This window comes from Apus apus, chromosome 1 (genome assembly GCF_020740795.1).
Source record: "Apus apus isolate bApuApu2 chromosome 1, bApuApu2.pri.cur, whole genome shotgun sequence".
Lineage (NCBI taxonomy): Eukaryota > Metazoa > Chordata > Aves > Apodiformes > Apodidae > Apus > Apus apus.
The window spans coordinates 171307864-171327671 of record NC_067282.1 but is presented as its reverse complement, the minus strand read 5'-3'; the positions used below and the strand labels follow the sequence as shown (position 1 = coordinate 171327671).

General features: G+C 41.8%; 1 protein-coding gene across 2 annotated transcripts in view; it reads left to right on the top strand.

The window, feature by feature from the left end:
• The window catches only part of SRGAP1 (SLIT-ROBO Rho GTPase activating protein 1), a 141308-nt gene extending 122410 nt beyond the window's left edge, over positions 1 to 18898 (top strand). For both annotated transcript variants that reach the window (XM_051633294.1, XM_051633302.1), the window contains exons 16-22: positions 1125 to 1230; positions 3643 to 3867; positions 4549 to 4628; positions 12678 to 12858; positions 13435 to 13569; positions 13696 to 14041; positions 15809 to 18898. In XM_051633294.1, coding sequence (XP_051489254.1) covers positions 1125 to 1230; positions 3643 to 3867; positions 4549 to 4628; positions 12678 to 12858; positions 13435 to 13569; positions 13696 to 14041; positions 15809 to 16186 — 1451 coding nt within the window. In that variant the 3' untranslated portion in view covers positions 16187 to 18898. The remainder of the gene's footprint in view (positions 1 to 1124; positions 1231 to 3642; positions 3868 to 4548; positions 4629 to 12677; positions 12859 to 13434; positions 13570 to 13695; positions 14042 to 15808) is intronic.
• The last annotated feature ends 910 nt before the right edge of the window (positions 18899 to 19808 follow it).

Here is a 19808-nt window from a genome sequence, read left to right as displayed (position 1 = left end):
CATTTCCTAATGAAGTACAGCACTTCTGTGTGGTTGACAGAAGCCTCACTGCCAACATGCTCTGCTTATGCTTTGTTCTTGGTACCAAAATACTAATTAGTAGACACCAGTTCTTCTTCTAAGAAACTTAAGTCAACAGATATTTTGCATCTACAAATAAACGCTGATTGGTAGAAATAGCCATACCAGAGAGCACAAATAAACACCAGGAATTCTGTTTATGGTCAGAATGTTTTCATTTAAGTAATTACTTTAAATGTTGCCTGTTAAATATCACATTTTGTGGTACAAATGGCTTTTCAGCTATTGGAATCAGTTTCTGTTTCTCACTTTCAAAGTTTTTTAATATTCATTTCAGTGCCACTGGATAGTATTTCTCATGTAGTCTGCTAGGATTTCTCCTGGATATTGTTAAACACAGCATTCTTGGCTGATGTAAAAAACATTACTGACGTTTTTGGTTGTTTCTAACATTTACACAGAAAACACATTGAGTAAAAAATTGAAATATTACTTATTTTGGAAAGCAGTTTATCCTTTTATCCCATCACTGCCCCGCTTGGAGCCACATTATTTTTCTGACCAACATAGAAGATAATGCATCCTTGTTACAAGACATTAGGAACTGATGCTTTTATTAAGCCTTGTTTTGCCTGCTTCAGAAGAATTTTGGTGGACTGCTATAAAATACTTTGGGAAAATAATGTGATCTTTGTGTTTGTTGCTTACACACTGTAAAATGTAAGGGCTCTCTACTACTTTGCCATTAAAAGAGTTATAGTTGGACACTTGAGTTAGAAAACTCATTAGAGAAGCTCAGTGTTTGGAATATTCTATCTGATTTGTGAGCTGGGTTTGTGAGCTGTTCAGCTCAGCAAGTGGCACAGGGTTTAACTTAGGCAGACTTGTGACTTCTGATATATAAAGATGTTACTTCTAAACTGTGTGATTTTAACGAGAGGGAGAAGGACTTCTAGATATTATTTGTCTAATAGACCAACATGAGAAGATACTGGCGGGGGACATGTGATGGTAAAGAGTTGAAGTAAATTGAATAAAGTGACTGAATGCTGGTTTAGACCATAATATGGAAGGGAACTTAAAATCCTTTCTTCTGTTTGCAGGAATAGACAATCTCTATGAGAGGGCTCTTCACATCCGCAAACTCCTCCTTACTTTGCCCAGGTCGGTCCTTATAGTGATGAGATACCTCTTTGCCTTCCTCAACCAGTAAGTGCTTTATCATTCCCCAAGGTATTGCATCTTCTGCTGCCTTCCTCTGCTGGTGCTGAAGTTCTTTGTGTTTAGTCATGCTTTATGTAGAATTAATTTAAGTTCCATTTAACACTACATATGATCTTCTAATTGGCAATGAAAGTAGAAGGAAAAGACCTTTGAATCTTCATTCAAATTAAAATACCATTTGTCCAAAACTGGACAAGGTTATAGCAAGAGAGATTAAAGTGTTGTCTGAAATGGGGAGTACAGGCTACAGCATTAAAGCTGATAACAAAATAAGCTGATAAAAAAAATAATGAATACAAACTGTAACTACATTTAAAGTAACTGAGGTAAAAGTAGATATTTTTTTTTCCTTATGTCAAGCTGATTTTAATCTCCTGATGGGAAAAATAAGCAGTATATTCAAGCAGCACAGGCACTACAAGCTACCTATTTGATGCTAGGCACTGCCAGGATGAGACTTTGTGTTGCTGCTTCTATTTTGTGGTAATAGAGCTACCAGTATATCCCCTGTATATGCTTTGATATAAAGTAGCTTGGTTCTCACTTGGGAAAACACATGGAGCTGCTGCAAAGAGGGTTCTGTGAGAAATTGAAGGTGGTGTTCACATCTTTGTCATCACAGAAAAACTTCATTCTCAATGAGAAAAAAAAAAAAAAGGTTGGGCAGTTGCACTCTTTCTTCCTCCAGCTCTTCACAGCTCTCCCCAGTTTTACTGGCCCCGGTGTTTTCACTGCAAATTCTGCTTCTGCACTTTGCCCTGATTCTAGCTTTTCTCTTTTTGCTGCCATATTGTCTGTTTCCTGTTATATCCATTTTTGACCTTCCTTTTTCCTCTTTTTTTGCTAAGTTTGCCCTCTGCTGATTAATTCTGTCTTTGTGACCTTCCCCATTTCATCCATCCTGTCTGTTCCTATAGAAACAAGGGCTTTGCAGCCAGGTTATGTCTGTGTGCCTGTATTCACAGCTGTTCCTGCTTCCTTTCTTCTAGTAATTTCTGAACCACTTTCAAACAATATTTAAAAGAGGGGCAGAGTTCTACAGTTGTATGAAAATAACCATTCATTGAAAACATTAACTCATCCCTCTGTAGTGACACTGTGTAAATATCTCATAGGCTTATGTCACAGCTTCTTCTCTGCTTAGACATACAGATTGGTCAGAGTTATATGAGGTTATGCTTGTTACGTGGTCACTTTAGCTACATCTGTGCTCTCCACAGGAATGCAATTCAGAACACAGACTAACTCTCATATTCATCCAAACTGCTTCTGGTGCATCCATAGGAAAAATATTCCCATAGCTTGACTTTCTGCAAGTCCAGTTCTGCTTTTTGCATATGCAGTTAGGCCTGCGTGGCCATATGAAGTCATCAGACCTCATGACTGGACCTCATCTGGTCTAGCGTCCTGCTCAAAGCTTCTAAATCTACATCATGTTGCTCATGACTTGACTTCATGAGCACCAAGTGGAACAGGAATAATTAATTCCCCTGACCTGCTGGCTTTGCTCTTCCTAGTGCAGACACATATGTAACTAGCCTTCATTGCTGGAAGACACACTGCTGCATCGTGTCCAACTTCTTGTCCAAGGAGTGCATTTCCCAGTGCTTTTCCTTAAGAACTGGTATCTAATAGTCAGCCACAGACCATAATAATACAAGGGATTATTTCATCCTACTGGCAGGACTTTGCATTCATCCTTGTTGAACTTGAAGTGCCAATGCTTTTAAACAAGGGAATAAAGAGCAACATTTCATTCAAAATCAAAATTGAAAACTAGTAATGTTAAATTTTCTGGAGGAAAGGAGACCTTGCAATAGTTGGTTAATAAGAATAATCAAAGCTTTTTGTTTGGTTGCTTCAAAAATGAGAACCCTGTGGGAGTTGGTGGACTTGGGGATTTTAGGCTGCACAGTAAAAACAGAAACCAGAATTCACAAGAGCCTTTGCAAGATCCAGGAACTTAGCTACCTCCAGAAAACAGTTCAGTCTGCCTAAGTTATATAGCCAGTTGATGGGAGAGATGCAGCAGGGTCTGATGAGGAATGATAACTATGATCCACTCTGGATCCAATCCACTTGGGCCTCCAAGGATAAGCAGTGATGAGATAGAAGCAGCAGCATTTGATGCATTTTACGTTAGCCCATTAAGTCAGAGTACACAAAAAACAAAAGTGTAGGAACACACACATCTATGTACATGTGCTGTAAACTCACCTTCCAATCTGTATAGCCTATTGAAGAAATCCCATTTCGTATGTCATATTATGTGGGATTAAGTGTCTAGGAGAACAGGAAATTTCAAAGTTGTGATGGAAACTGAAGTTTCTCAAGTTTTTTTAATAAGATTAGTCACAGTGGAAAAGTCAGTTTTTCTTACTTTTTCTGTTCTAACAGCCTTTCACAGTACAGTGATGAAAACATGATGGATCCATACAACCTGGCTATTTGTTTTGGGCCAACCTTGATGCCTGTTCCGGACATCCAAGACCAGGTGTCTTGTCAGGCACACGTGAATGAGATAATAAAAACTATCATCATCCATCATGAGGCTATTTTTCCAGATGCTAAAGAACTTGATGGCCCAGTGTATGAAAAATGCATGGCTGGAGATGACTACTGGTAAGTCAGAATATTACCCTTCTGTCTCTTTATGAAAATCATTAGACTGGTTGTCTGGATAAATCCTGTGATACAGGATGACTTTTGCACACAATAGAGGTGTGAAGATAAATGAGGAGAGTGTTTATGTTTGTGTAGGAAACTGTAAGCTGTAAAAAACATGAAGCATAGGCAATTGCAATGAGATTCCCTGCAACATTTTGTGGAGGAAGCTGCCCTTGTGTTCAGCCAGACACAGCCAGAATTCCAGGTGTACTCTGCGGAGCACACAGCCAGAAATTGGCTTTCTGAATGTGAACCATCCTAACAAATTTCAGCTTATAATGCCTTCCTCTCGCTCCTTTCTTCTCCTAGCAACACACTCACCCTTTCCATAAATGAAATTATTCAAAGGTTCTGGGAGCTTCTTGATAACTGAAGATGTCATTTGAAGAATCGTGTGGTCTTCTTCAGTAATTGTGTGTTCATGGCTTATCAAGAGAATTATGTGGCACATAACTTTATAACATTATAATAATAACTTCACATAATCTCATGGAGGTGGTATATTTTTGATACATGTGGAAGACATCAGTTACCCCCAGTGGACTGGGGAAGAAAAACACTGCAGTTTAATGCCCCCTGAAGCATCCTTTTCATGCTGTGGTTTCTCTCTCTGCTTGACCTTTCGCTTCCCTTCAGTGACAGCCCCTACAGCGAACATGGTACCTTAGAGGAGGTGGACCAGGATGCCAGCACAGAGCCCCACACCAGCGAGGACGGTACGTCTGTTGCCTCACTGTGCCTTGGATGGGAATGAGTCGTACAGGTGCTCCATGCAGGACACCATCTCCCTTTCCTAGTTGTCTCTTACTTGAAAGAAGAGGATTTCAGTCCTGGTGGTCTGTAGCAAATCTTGCTTCTTTAATCTCTGTTTGTGTGCTTTTTCGCTCCAATTCATCTGTGTTTGACCAGCTGTTTCCGTGTTCTCTCCTGCTTTGTCCAGTCACAGGAAGGGCAAAAGAGAAACTATTTCAGTCAGCACATATTATTTTCTGATATAATGTTACAGTTTTAGTGACTCTGTCTCTTTTGTCTACAAAAACTAAACTTAGCAAAAGTTTGTCTTTAAATATTTCAACTAGAGGATATTTGCCATTCAGTGGGATCTGTTTTGATGTGAATTTAAAAGCTGTTCTTTCTAAAGGACTTGTAGCTACTGGAAAACGTGTGTGCCCCCCACTGTGAAACTTCTGAACAGTAGTCATCTTCTATAAATATTAATAACATATACTCTGGCAGTTCTGGGTACGATAGATATCCATGAAAAGTTTGATGCATCTCTATTATATCAACTCTTTTTTAGCCTGGTTTCCTACAGGTGTATTTGACTGTGACATATTTCAGTTGGACCATTCTTCAGATGTCCCTCCCTGTAACTTCTGCCCAGTTTCAAGCAAATGTAACAGATGGAAAGGGGTGTAACAATTGTAAAATAACTACCATTTTCCTGATAATTAGTAGCCAGTTACAGGTGAAGGATTAAGAATAATGATCCCTATAGAGAAGAGAGAGTGTAAGGACACTGCGTATCTGGCCCGCAGGCAACCCAGACAGAGCAACCAGCACACGTGCACTTAGCACCAGCAGAAACAAAAGTTGCCCCTTGTCTATCCCAGAGGATGTGTAGAAGGAGGAAGAGACAGAGGGAGAAAGGGGAGGAAAAGAGCTACAGCAGAGGAGTTTGTGGTTTGTTTTTTTTTAAAAAGGATGTCATAAGGGATACTGGTTAGGAGCTGGGACAGTTGCCATAGAGAAGGGGAACAGGAAGGTGTATCTATAGGAAACCTGGCTACAGTGGTTCCATTGCACACAGAACAATGTAAACAATAGTTCCACCCGGGCTGTACCCATCTGCTTTGTCACGTAGACAAGCTGCCAGTGACAGATTGTCTCTTCCCCTTTGCTGTGGTGGGAAGGGGCAGGTGGACTCTATCAGTGCAGCTGTTTGGAGAGGAGGGGCAGCTGGGTGAGCAGGCATCACAGAAGGGGGGAAAAAAATAGAGTAGCAGAGAAGTCAGTGTCAGTCTTCTGCCTGGGGTGAATATCCAAGCCTGCAGTCGCCGTAGGGAATGCTGCCAGTTTTACAAGACAGCCTGCATGTGGGTTCCTCCTGATAAGCCCTGTAGAGCTAAACCCACCATCTTTATATAATATGGCTCCACTAAATGGTGTGAACAAACTCATAATTGTGCTTTCTTTTTCCAAGACAGTGTAGCTGTACTTTATAAGAGTTCATTCTTCCATAGGAGTTATGAAGTAGGAGTGGAAACTGAGGAAGTCTGTCTCTCATTTAAAGCACAAGTGAAGTAGTGAAATGCAGGTGACACAGCTGTTCACTATATTGACACCAACTTTAGGATCCCATGGCCAAACTGTGAGATTAAGGCCCAAATGGGCACAGAAAAGGAGTGCAGATGTTCAGCAGCAATCAGTAGTGGTCACTTCAAAACCATGCCTAGGAAAGACTAAAACATCAGCAGGATCCAGAGGAGCAGGGCCATGGATGGCATTGCATAGTGCATCACCTGTGCCTTAGTAATCATGGGCTCTAGCCCATCCCTGCCTTGTTATATTAACTATTTAACATTCCTGTTGCAACTGTGTTATTGGTGGAGACAAACACTGAAGAAAACAGCTGTCAACAGGACAGAGTTCTGCTTAAAGATTTAACTGCTCAAGACATGGCTTTTTGTTCACCATGTTGGCAAGCAATTGAATTTGAGTTGCCCTATGCCACTTTATTAATTAATTTGGTGCCAAAAGGAGGCAGACACTTGTGTCTACAGTGAAATAATGGTTAGCACAGAAATATTTGTAATCTAGGGAAAGATAAAGATTAGCAAAGATAAAAGATTAGCAAGCCTGGATTGTGTACAAAATGGTGGTGGCCTTCAATTCTCAGCCTGCAATATCCCCCCATATTTTTTTTTGCCATGTAGAAGGCTTTCTGCTGTAATAGCACATTTGTATAAAGTAGGTTAAAAGGCTTTAAATGCATTCACCACTCCTTTGCACATACATTCATGTCTTTGTCCTTTGGACAATTCCTGTTATAAAATGTTCTTGGTACCAAATAGGAGAGTAGGTGAGAATTTTTAATTTGCATTGAGAGTCTCTGATTGACCTGTGGTGGACAAAAAATTTTCCACTAAAGAGTCTGGAGTATTTTGGGTGTTTCATGTGATTGATTGATTGATTCTTGATTATAAGGTGGATGGGTCACTGCCAGCTGTATGTGGAAAGAGAGAAAGGGAGGGTGCAGCATTGCTGCTGTGTTGATCAGACACATAGTACTTATGTAGTTCCGTCTCTTAGGAGATGGAAGAAGGAGATTTTATAAAAGTAATTTGGTTTATTTTTTACTATTGAAAATTTGATTAGTTTTATGCTAAAATGTTGTATACATACACAACACCAAGCAACTAACCCCATAGGAATTACAGTTATTGAAACATCATCCAGAGAAATGATTCATTTTTTTACTTTGGTTATTTTTGTTAGAAGAATTACTTGCTGTATGAAGTTAAAATACAAGTGAATCTCTTTGTGCCTACTAAAATAAACCCATCTGTAGGAGCTGGCTTAGTAGCACCAGGAATGCTTAATTATCGTTTAGAAAACAAAAAGACTTTTTAAAAATTAAAAACAAATTATGTCTGCAGAGGTAAAATCTGGTAGTTCGGGGAAAAGAAGAGTAGAAACTTATAATTGAGTGTATAAATACTTCATAACTGCTTAATTTTAAGCATATAGATTGCTTGTTTTTTCTAAGGTTACTGTTGTTCATATATTTTTGGTGATCACTGGAAGGGGAAGAGGGAAGGAGAGACATTTTACTGTAGTGTTTTCAGTGTTTTTGAAATACGCAGAAAGAATATTAAGGAAAACCCATAAGTTTCTTCTTTCTCCTAAATCTGGAAATTAATTTGTGAAGTTCAGAACATTTGTACTCCAGCTGATGCACAAAAAAACCCAAACACCTGTCTGTAATTTTGCTGCAGAAAAACCTTTACCTGAAAGTGTAGTAAAGATTCAAAGGATATTGTTCATCTTTTACTAAAGCAGCTTTAGCCTATTTCCTTTACCTTCAACTTGCTGCAGATTTTTTATTCTTGTTGGAGATGCATGGAAAAGGGTGACTAGGTTTGTTTTCAAAGGGAGTAAGTGAGAATTTCCTGAGGAAGCTAAACAGAAGGGTTTCTTTTGGGAAAACATACATACAATTAATATAATACTGTTCATAGCTATCTCATAAACATTGGGTAAAACTCAAGATGCTTGTTGTGCTGGAAATAAAAATTACTGTGACATGTAAGGCTGCAAGTTATTGTTGCATCCCCAACATGCAGTGATTTTCCTGCTTTTCAGTAGCACGTGCTGTGATTGACATTTTGCCAAATTCTATTCTGTGAACACCTTGGAATGTTCCTTCCTTTTGCTGCTCCTCAGTCATAGAGCTGCTGTCCTGGGGACAGGTATTTGAAATTACAAAACTACTGTTCTCTGGTGGGGTGCAGAAGAGGATAAACACACTGGGAGACAGCATCTTCCCAGGGATGTACCGTGTTCCTGACAAGCAGGATACATCTGGGAGAGGTGAGGAAGAGCAGAGCAGAACAACAGCAAGCTCTCTCCTGAAAGTGCCAGGAATGGTCTCCCCTTGTTTCCTGAGTTCCTTGTGCCCTGAGGTGTAGAGGGCCACTTCAGTGCTGGTACCTCTTGTCTCGGTTTCGTGGTCAGGGCGAAGCACAAACCAGAGAGGGCAGAATTGCTCCCTATGACCCCCCCCTCCACCCTCCCAAGGGAAGGTAAAAGGGGAATAAGGAAGAGAGACTTAAGGGTTGGAAACTGAAACTGGGACAAATTTACTGTAACGCAGAAAAGGGAGTAACAGGTGGGATGAGGAACAGGCCCATAAACTTATATACAGTTATATACAAAACCAATCTCAATGATCACAGGAGTAGGTGGGTGAGAGTCCCTTGCAGCCAGGCCACTTCATGATGGGAGTCCATGGCTCCTCACAGCACCCAGTAGAGATGGATTCTGGAGGGCATGTGGTGAGTTGATGAAACCTCTGAGCAGCACCAGCAACAAGGAAGAAGGTGCAGGAAAAGGGGCTGAGCTTCCAGTTCTCCTGGCTTTTATGGAGTGTGGCAGGAAGTGGGAGGGAATACTGACCCCTCTGTGTTCCGATGCTCCCAGGTCCTTCAGGGTTCTGAAGACCCTTTGTCTCTAGTTCCTCTTAGAGATGTCAACAATTTGCCAGATCCACTCAAACCATAACACCTCTGTAAGAGGTTAGTACTACATCTGGCACTCAAATCCCAAAATTAAAATTAGCCCTTATGTTTCCTCTGCCCTTTCTGTTTTCCCGAGCTGTTGGATCTGGACAGCTCTCCTTGCATGAAGCCTTGATTTTTAAGCATGCTGCAACATAATATGTAATCAAATGGTGGTAGTAATAATAACAAACTTAAGGAGTCATCAGTAAAAAAGTAAGAACAGACCTGAATGACTAACAGAGTCCCTAGAGCTCTTCCCACAGTTCTTCAGTTTGTCCTAATTTTTCACTTCCATATCATTGCTTGAGTCACTAGAGATGATAGCTGGTAAGATCCTACATGTCATCAAGTACTTCTTGCTATTATAGGTGAATGCCCCCAGGTATGGACAGAACAATGCAATTACATTGCCCTCCAAGCTGTCAATTTTACTGTTAGACATTCAGTACCACACAGAATTTGAGTTACAGATCCCAAATTTATCTTTCATCACCTTTGCTTTTCTGAAAATGCTTTTCTGTCATTCAGTAACCTTGATATTCAATGGCTTTTGGTTTTTTTTTTTTTCAAATTGCATTTATTTCTAGGAGTAATTGTTATGGTACTTTGGTTTTAACTATGAAGTCTTGACCTGTAACAAGGTGAATTTCTATTTAAGTACAGTCTCAGTAGTGTTTGCTATAGGAAAGCTCTCTCCATGTAAAAGCCACACGCAAGCAAAGGAAATGTCCTTTCAAAAGGGTAAAGCCTATCTGAACTGGTTTTTGGTTCTATTAAGAAAACGGTGGGAGATCTACTGGGCGCTCTTCCCTGAGGAGGTAGGATTTATTATGAACATGTCTCAAAAGTCACATCCGTTACGGGCACTTTACCAATTCATACAGCTGGCTCCAGTGGGGCAACTTCCTTCAGACCTCAGGGAATGTATGTGAGCCTTGCAAGCAAGGGTAGGATACAAAAAACAGATTCCCATCATGCACCACACTTAGATTAATGTAATTCCACTGGGGGAGATAGAACTATTTCTAGTTTAGTCCATTAATTTGTAAATAAAAGGACCTGTATACTCAAATGTGGGCTACTCTCTACTCTATGGTCTGCTGAAATTAACAGAGAAATGGGAAATCCCAAAGCTAATCAGTGTAGGGGTTTATCAATCAATCCAGTACCCGTGACCGTTAGCAATTAACTTCAGAGAATGTCAAAGGAAAATATGTACAGGAAATCTGAGATCTTCTTACTTATTGTAAAAGGTTTTTTGTTTGGTTGGGGTATTTTGCATTACCTGTTACTGAGTGACTGGCTCGCTGAATCCTGGGAACTTTTGCATGTGGATTCTTGATCCACTCTTCCATGACTTACCTGCAGTCTGAGAACAGTGTGTTCATGTAAACATCTGCTCCTTCTCAATCCTGCCTGATCCCAGAAATACCTTCTTATAACAAAATCACAAACTTAAGTGCATGATGTGTAAAAACAGCATTCTTTTCTCAGTGTTATGTTATTGCCATTTAATTTAATATTGCCCTCTTCAACACGATGCAAAATAAACAGGCATGTTTGCTTTTAGTTCTTTTCATTTGGCAATATTTTGTCTTACCACTCCTATAGTTGCTTTGTCACATCTGTACCTTCTGTTAGAGATACACTGTAGATTACTATCTAGAACTTAGAACAAGATCATATATTAGAATATATCACTAATATATACACCAGCATTAAAGTCTTACCAGTTTTCCAGAATGTTTCTTTCTATGTCATCTTTACATTTTCTTTGCTTAAAAACATAAAACAAAGAAATGTATCCCTCCCCCATCCACCAGAATGCCTGCCAGGGAGCCATCCAGTAGCAATGCATTTTCAGGCATTAATACTCTTGCTGCTGGATTCTTATTTGTCTAATGGAAGTCATTTCTGCCAGCGTGTATTCCTTTTGCATTAGGAACAGTGAATCCCCCATCCCACTGTTTGCCATCTCTGCAAAGTTTCTGGCTTTCTAACTCCTGAACACCCTGCAGTTTGGCACTGCTGTGAGCTCTTAATATGGCTGCAGATGCTGCAAACCACAAGATAGCCTTCTGCAGGCTGGGCAAGTTATTAAAAAAAAAAAAAGCTGCAAACTATAACCTTAATAAAGGTGCTATCATGATGTTTTCATGTTGCAGGACAAAGTTAATTTTAAAAAGACACATTCCTGCACAAAAATACTGTCATAAAGGAGCAGTGGCTTTTATTACCAGCCTGGTTCATTGGGGAGTTACAACCTCGGCAATTTTAATTTGCACCAGACAGAAAGTTGCTATGCTAGTCCTTATCCCAGATGTTAATTTCCATCTAAATATTGCTCTCATTATGTGAAGAAATGTGTTGTTTCAGGGACTTTGAGTTAGTGGAGTAAACAAAATGTCATTTTTAAACCTATATTTTGCAGGTTTTTCTTTGTGTTTTGAGACTGTGGTGACAAACGTTCATCTGTTTGAGCTCAGGTGCTTTTGGTTTTGTGCAGAAGAAAGCAGAGGTTGTTAAAATGGCAGCTGTTTCACTGCTCTCAGGGCACAGCTCTTGACAGTACCTGCAGGCAGATGCTCAGCAGGGACCCCTCACCGACAGCAGCAGGATTCTGACTCAAGCATAGGTTACAAGATGGAGGTCACCAGTGTAAGGCTGAATTTACCAGCAGATGGATGGAAGATCAGCCAAGACTGCTGTAAGCAGTGTTTCACTTTGGAAAACAGCAGCATCTCCTGCAGAAACTAGAGGAACTGGAGATGTTGGAGCAGGCAGAGCTGTCTTAGGCAACCTCAGGCCACTCAGGGACTGCCCCTGTGGAGGAGTCATCCTTAGGTGGTCTGGAGTCATCTGCCTCACTCAAAAAGAGTGTTAAGGAAACAGATTAAATCACTGGGCTTTGATACTGTGTAAAACAATAGGTTTTCACTAGGTCTGCACACTTGTCACGTGAAAGACAGAAATCTCATAGCCCAGTTAGGCAGAGCATCCCTGCTTGTGCACAGGGAAGCCCTGCCTTCATCCCTTTGCAACTGTGGAGGTTAAAGGCACTCCAGTTTACTTTTTCTATCACACTGCTTCCTCAGACCTCTGGTTATTCATCTAGGTTTGTTCATCTTATTTTTGGAGGTCTTCATTGCCTGGCCTCCATCTCACTCCCCAGCCATGAAGGAGCCCTCGCAGCAGAAGACAGGCTCCTCTCTGCCACCAGCAGCTATTGTAGCATTTGAGTGTGCTGTAACATTTTCTGCACCTTGCAAAGCAACCCAGATGTTACACACTTGTGGCACAGATTGATTATTTTTCTTCGTAAGGGACATACTATAACTACTGCCAGAAGTCTGAAGATTTCTGTGAGCTCTGCTCAATAAGAATGAGCACTGAGAAAATGCAATAAGTGGGTTTTATGAGACCAAAATGAGCAGCTTAGCTGGCATGGAATCTGATGTTCATTTTTCTTCCCTCCCTACACAGAGTGTGAGCCCATAGAAGCTATAGCCAAGTTTGACTACGTTGGAAGATCTGCACGAGAGCTCTCTTTCAAGAAAGGAGCTTCCCTCCTGCTCTACCACCGAGCATCTGAAGACTGGTGGGAAGGGAGGCACAATGGAATTGATGGCCTTGTCCCTCACCAGTACATAGTGGTGCAAGATATGTAAGCAGTGTCTGGTGTTCTGGGTTCTTGATGGGGAGTAAAAACATGCTGAAGCAATTAACAAAGTGATTTCCAAATGAGACAGTGGCTTGCAGGCTCAGATAGATTAAACATTAGCCTTCTATGCAGGCTGACTCTGTCTTCATTGCCCTGGCCAGCTCTTAATCAAAAGCTACCACTAGGCTAAGCTACTTTGTTTATGGATATGTTCCCAGTACATTCAGAGATGGATGCTGCTGCAGCCGTTTTAATTTTACTATCTCTTTGTAGCAATTGCTGACATTTAACTTCAGAATAGCAAGAGCTGGAGAAATGCAGCCCTGAACTCTTCTTTTACAGTATTAAGCATGTGCTTTGCCAAGGAAGACAAAAGTTTTTGTTTGCAGAAACGTTACAGTCAAAATGTGAAGAGCTGAGTAAGCAGAAGGATTATAAGCAATTTTTGGAGACATGGAGAGTCTGTAGTTTGTTATAACTTGCCTGCTTTTCTTAAGGGGATTAAAATCTGGGAGTGCCAAGGTGCTTTCTGTCACACCTAACTCAATAGCTTCTTGTCTCACTGTGTGCTCTGTTCAGGGATGATACTTTCTCAGATACACTGAGCCAAAAAGCAGACAGTGAGGCCAGCAGTGGACCTATAACTGAGGACAAGTCATCATCAAAGGACATGAACTCTCCCACTGACCGTCACTCTGATGTGTATTTAGGAAGGTAAGCTTGAGCATTACATGTTTCCTGTAGTACTGCTCACTGCTCTGGTAGCACAGCAATTTCTTCTCCATGTGCTTATGGTGGGTCACTACAACTTGTCCTATAACCACTTTGTCATTGCTGCAGGCAAAGAAAGAGATCAGAACTTCCGCCTCCACTAAGACGCCCCGGCAGGAGCAGTGACAGTCACTGCCCTGTGCACCCACCTCACCCTCTCTCCAACTCATCCGTGGATCTAGGTTCTCCCAACCTGGCAACTCACTGCAGCCCCAGGACCCTCCTTCAAAATCGTAACCTCAACGCGGACAGCCCTGAAAGGAGGCGTAGACCTGGACATGGCAGTCTCACTAATATCAGTAGGCACGATTCTCTAAAGAAGATTGATAGCCCTCCAATCAGAAGATCTACATCATCTGGTCAGTACACAGGTTTCAATGACCATAAGCCACTGGACCCAGAGTCAATAGCTCAGGTTTGTGTCTTTTTTATTTTTATGTCAGCCCCGGTTTTGTGAGGAGCAAGTCTCAGTGAATAGCACAGCACGTGTGTGTGCAGGAGGGTATCCTGCTTGGCTTTTTAAACAGAGCACTGTGCAAGAAGGTGCATTAAGGGATCATGGATAGTAGAAGCACAAGGGAGAATGGACATTGCAGCAGCAATAAAAAGAAATTATGTCCTGCTATAGCATAATGAAATTGCCTCTGCCACCCAGAGCACTGGGGTAGTATATGATTACAACAGCTACGTAAATCTGTCTGCTCTGATGAAGGCTCACCTATTCTAACTTGCATGTAATTAGTGTTCAATTATTTCTCAGTATTACGCTTTGCAGAAAAGTGCTCTGACTGGCTAGTAGCAACCATTGTCATTCAAAACAGATTTACATTCCAGGGTCTTGTGGATTTTACATAGTTTTCATATAGTTCATACTGTTGATTTGATGCTTGTAATTTTGCCTTAGAACATGATGTGCAAGGCAGAAAGAAATCATGGGCCATCCTGTCCCTGTGTGAGCACTCACCAGTCTCATTTCTGGCAGTGAGTAAGATGGAATAGGGAGCACCCCAATCCTCAGACTGCTGTACAGAGCTGGTAACATCTCTTGAGCAAATAGATACCGCTGTCTTCAGCACTTGTATTTTGTCTAGGTAGTATGACATGATTACTAGGGACACCCTGAGGGTACAATATGATTGCCGAAGTATTTTACAGTAACACTGGCACTCGTGGCTTAAAAATTAATGTACTGGTGATGCTTGCTTTCAAACTCTGCTTCCAACGAGGGATAGAGGGGACTGTCATGCTTGGGTCGGAAAGCTGAGCTACAGACTGAGAGAGTTAGAAAGTGTAAATGTTGTTACTGTTTCATTTTACTGAGTTATTTGTTTACTTTCCTGGAACCACACACAATGCTGTTTGGTTTAAGCTGTTTTTCTTGATGCATAAACTGGTGATCATTCCATAGTGAGAGAACCCAAACTTTGATTAAACTGCATGAAAATTACTGTGAGCAAGCTGGGACCACCAGATATTTAACTTAAGTTGTATGTCAGTACCACTGAAAAATAGCAGACTAGTGTCTTGTTGCGTTCTTCTAGCATTTGTGCCAAAAATCCTCATGAAAAAAAATAAATTCTTAGGTAAGCTCACTGAACAATGTCTTTCAGGTTTTTCTGCTTAAAATTTAACTCCGAGAAACAGAAGGAGAGAGGAGCTGAAAGACACACATGCTTTATTTCCTTACAAAACCTGGTTTATAATCCCTGTGAGGGAATACAGACCCTGGATACCTGGGGTGTGACACTTGATGAGGGAAGCAGCCAGCCAAGAGGTAGCAAATGGAATAAATAATGCACAGCTGTCAGTACCCAAGAGATGGCTGAAGTCTTCACAGTTAAAAATGCTGCTAAGCAAATACCCATTGTCCTGGCAATTGCTTAATAAAGTGGCTTGGAGGATCTATTTTAATTGGTTTTTTAGGTTTTTTTACTTGGATTTTTAGTCTCTGATGTGAACAGGTCAAATATTTGTACTGTCCAGCCAAAGCTGCCATTTTGCCAGATGTAGTGTCTTTCTAATAAACCTGGTGGAAACTGGCTTTAGAACTATAATATCCATTAAAGAGGAGACGGCAGGCAAATTAACTCATGCATTTCTCACCTCCCTTCCCCTGCTCCTCTGGAGCTTTGCCTTCAGTAGCAAAGGAATGACGTGCTGCTCTCTCTGTGCTCTGACCCAGGACATCGAGGAGACGATGAACACAGCGCTGAACGAGCTCCGTGAGCTGGAGCGGCAGAGCTCGGCCAAGCATGCCCCCGATGTCGTCCTGGACACCTTGGAACAAATGAAAAACACCCCCACCCCTGCCACCTCCACGGAGTCACTCAGCCCTCTCCACAGCGTCGTTTTAAGGAGCTCCGAGCCTCAGATCCGCCGTAGCACTAGTTCTTCCAGTGACACCATGAGTACTTTCAAGCCTATGGTGGCCCCTAGAATGGGAGTGCAGCTGAAACCTCCTGCTCTTAGGCCAAAACCTATTGTTCTTCCAAAAACAAATCCTAGCGTTGGGCCTTCCCCTCCTTCCCAGGGTCCAGCTGACAAATCTTGCACAATGTAGACAGCTCAGCCACCCACAGTGCCCGGCTGGGGTATGCTAGGGGAAGGCATGGATTAATGGTAGAAGTCAGGGCTCCATAACGTCCTTTGTTCATGTTTATAACTGGAGAGGCTTTGTTTTTCAGTGTTTTTGAATGTATTGTCTGAAACTAGCAACATTAACGGGCATTTGTATTTTGTATGCTTTCAATTAAAAGAAAAACTGGACAATTGTGCATCGTTTTACAAAACAAACATAGACTTACTTGAAAACTTGATGCTGCACCATTTGTAATAAAACGAACACGGATCACAAAGCCACGTTGTACAATAATTCACAGTCTTACTGTAGCTGTATAATAACAGATCCTGCACAACACCAAGGGGTGGGGGGTCAGGGGAACTGGGACCTCTCCTTTCTGGGTCACCAAACCAAATCTCAAGCAGGTTAGTAAATGCTGAAATCTAGCATGTGAGGATTATGTGTCTGTGTGGAATGTCTTAAGTCATCTCAGGCCACATTTCTTATTTAAGACACACCAAAAAAAACCCCACAAAACAAAAAACAAACCACAAAACAAACAACAAAAAACACCAGACCCTCACAACTCTCACAACTGACACCAAGTTTTAGCTTTCTTGTTTGTTGTCAGTCTCACAGGAGACATTCACTGGATGGATCTCGAGATCACATTGCTCTCACCAATAGCAAGCAGCATTCCAGGCAACAGCTAAATCTCATCTCCAGAAACCCCTTTTGCAGTCCTGTGTAATAGCATACCTTTTCTCATGAAGCTAGACCTTCATTCCCTGATACCACATTTTTCACAAAAGCTAAACTCATTTAAAGTTCATAGTTGAGCTAGCCGGGCTCTGGGGAGTACGTGAACCTGTTGGTCCATTGGGCTGCCTGACAGGTGATTAAAAGGATCAACTACACAGTAATTCAGCAAAGTACCCCATTGACTTTATTGCTCAGTGTCCAATTAAAGACGTTATTTGAGCTGTAACAGTGGGAGTTTGGGGCTGACCTGGCTCCACACGCTGCCTTGCGCAGTGTGAACACTCCGTGCACCTCCTTAGTTGTGCTGACGGCAGCGAGAGGGACAGCCTCCTGCCAGCCGTGCAGGGGTCACTCGCAGGACAGACAACTGAGTTTCTACTGCCTAGATTCAAGATAAATAAATTTTTCCATAACCACTTTTTTCCCCCTTCCCTTTTTTTGTTTCCAATGACAGAAATCAGTACCTTTCCTCTGTCTGAGTGAGTGAAGACTTTCAACTTTGCTTAGCGCTCTGTTGTTAAACTTTGTTAGGCGTGAACTAAATGTACAGCTGTTTTGCACATTGCAACAGTAAGCCATAATGTTATTTCTGTTACTATCCTTTCTGACACCCAATCCATAAAATAAGTTTCAGTGAAGAAGTTGGGGAAAAAAAAAAATCTGTAGTGGTCCACCTACAAGAGTACAACTGGCTTTAAGTAAGGTCTGTCTTCCCACCTATTAAAGACCTCACCTTTGGGAAGCTTGAAGTTGTATCACATACATAAACAATTGAGTTTGGGAGAAGAGCAGTGACAAAATTTGATAGGAATTACAGAGGTGACAAGAGTAATTTCCTGTTGTTATTTAGGAGCAACTCGTTTCTGCTCTGGTTTATACCCTGTAGATAGGTATTGCAAAGCCCCAGATGTGAAAAGCACCCCATGAACCACCTCTGAGAGCCAAACTACTCCTGGTATTTGCAAACCCGTCTTGATCCAGCTGCAGACTTCACAGGACTCTAGGTTAGAGGCAAAGTCTTAATTCACCACCTCAGACTGTGCAGTGCACAGTGTCACGACTGTGCTGCTGAGTCCTAACACCAGGCCAGGCCAGACCCAGCTGCAGACCAGCACTGGTCAATAGGGTCTGTTCACTTGACTGGGACCAGAGATGTTTTCAAGTAGTTCCCCAGTTTACTAGAATCAGTGGAACAAACTGGAATCTCAGCTTTCATTCACATGCAGTTTTAGTCTAGCATTTTTAAATTAACCCACCTGGCATAACTGAGATGGATACCTGTATCTTTAAATTGCATAGGGAATTTTGTATGTTTAAATAACTGTACTGGACTCCATAATACTTATATTAGAAATTGTTTAGCAAAAGAAAATATTAGAAACAGTGCATTTAGTGAATGCATCCACTTAGTGCATTCACACAGTTAAATGTGTAGTTTGATGGTTATTATAGATACTTAAAAGTATAGTAAGTGGATATGTAACAGGAAAGACTGCTACAACTACAGGCGTACTAAAGGGTAACTCCTGCACACCTAATCCAATCAGTATTGTCCTTTACTGTCAAGTTTGATAAATTGCAGTACTGGTAGCTTCTTGCTTGTTGACTGTTACCTAATTGTGTCAATGTACATCTGTAGTATGTACATGTGAAAGTGCCTTTAAATTTTAGAGGAGCTTTAGCCTTGCTCTTGTACTGTTGCATTTCCATTGCATCCTTCCCTGTTCGTGTATGGCTGCGTTCCCATAGCATTCCTTCCACTCTCAAAGAACAAATAAAAACATGGAAATTTCACGGTTCTGGAAGAGAAATGTACTGTTAATCTGTTGTGACAATGCACTTTTATGTATAGTACTGTACATTTTTGGCATGTACCATTACAAGCTTCAGTATACATTCAGGTTTGTTCCTCATAGTGTATCTTTATAATAAAGAAAATAGTTCTGTCTGTGCTTGTAGTTTTGCTGGGGATGCCACTGTATCTTCTAATGTGGATGGCCAGTCTGCATTTCCCTCACATACAAAGAGAAAACAATCCACATCTCCAGCCACCCACATCCCACCCTGTGTCGGGTCCCAACACCATCTTGGCCTGAAGTCTTTGTTCCCAGACAGGCTCTACCCAACACAAAAAGCACCATCACACTGTAAGCTCAGCCAAGTCCCTCTGTAGGTGAAGACTGCTACAAAGAGCCACCAACCACAAGCAGTGTGTCCCCCCGCCCCAATCCCACTTGCTGCAGGAACTCACCACTCAACCAGAACCCCACTAACCTCCCCGTGTTCCCTGCAGGAAAAATGGAGGTGGGGGGGAAGGATTCCTCCTTCCACATTTTAAAAGCATAGGTGCAGAGTGAAAAGAATTTTAAAAGCCTGCCTGGGGGCATTTCTTACAGCAGAAAAAGGGCTGCCATGGTGCTGGGCATGGTGGGGAGAGTGCCACAGGTAAAGATTGATCTTCACTGACCCTCTGTCCAAGTAACAGTGACAATACACCCACCTCTGTAGCTGGCTCCAAAATGAGGCGGGCTGCTGGAGTCGGGATGTTGGCTGCACAAGAGACGTTGCCAAGAACAATTCCTGGGTTCAGACTGCATCTACCCAGACAGACCTGCCACGCTGCCCAACATACATGAGTTTAGGGAGAGAAATGCTACTTGGAAACTCATTTCCCATCCTAGCTTAAAAAAACAAGGGGCAGGAGCCACAGCTGAAGGGGCTGGTTTTAAAGTCATCTCTGGTTGTGCTTGAGGACCACCATCTGCCCAGCAAGGAAGAAGGGGACAGATTTCAGGTGCTGAGGGGAAGGGGGTGGCACGCACAAGGGGACAGACACACTGGCCACCTCAGATCAGAGCAG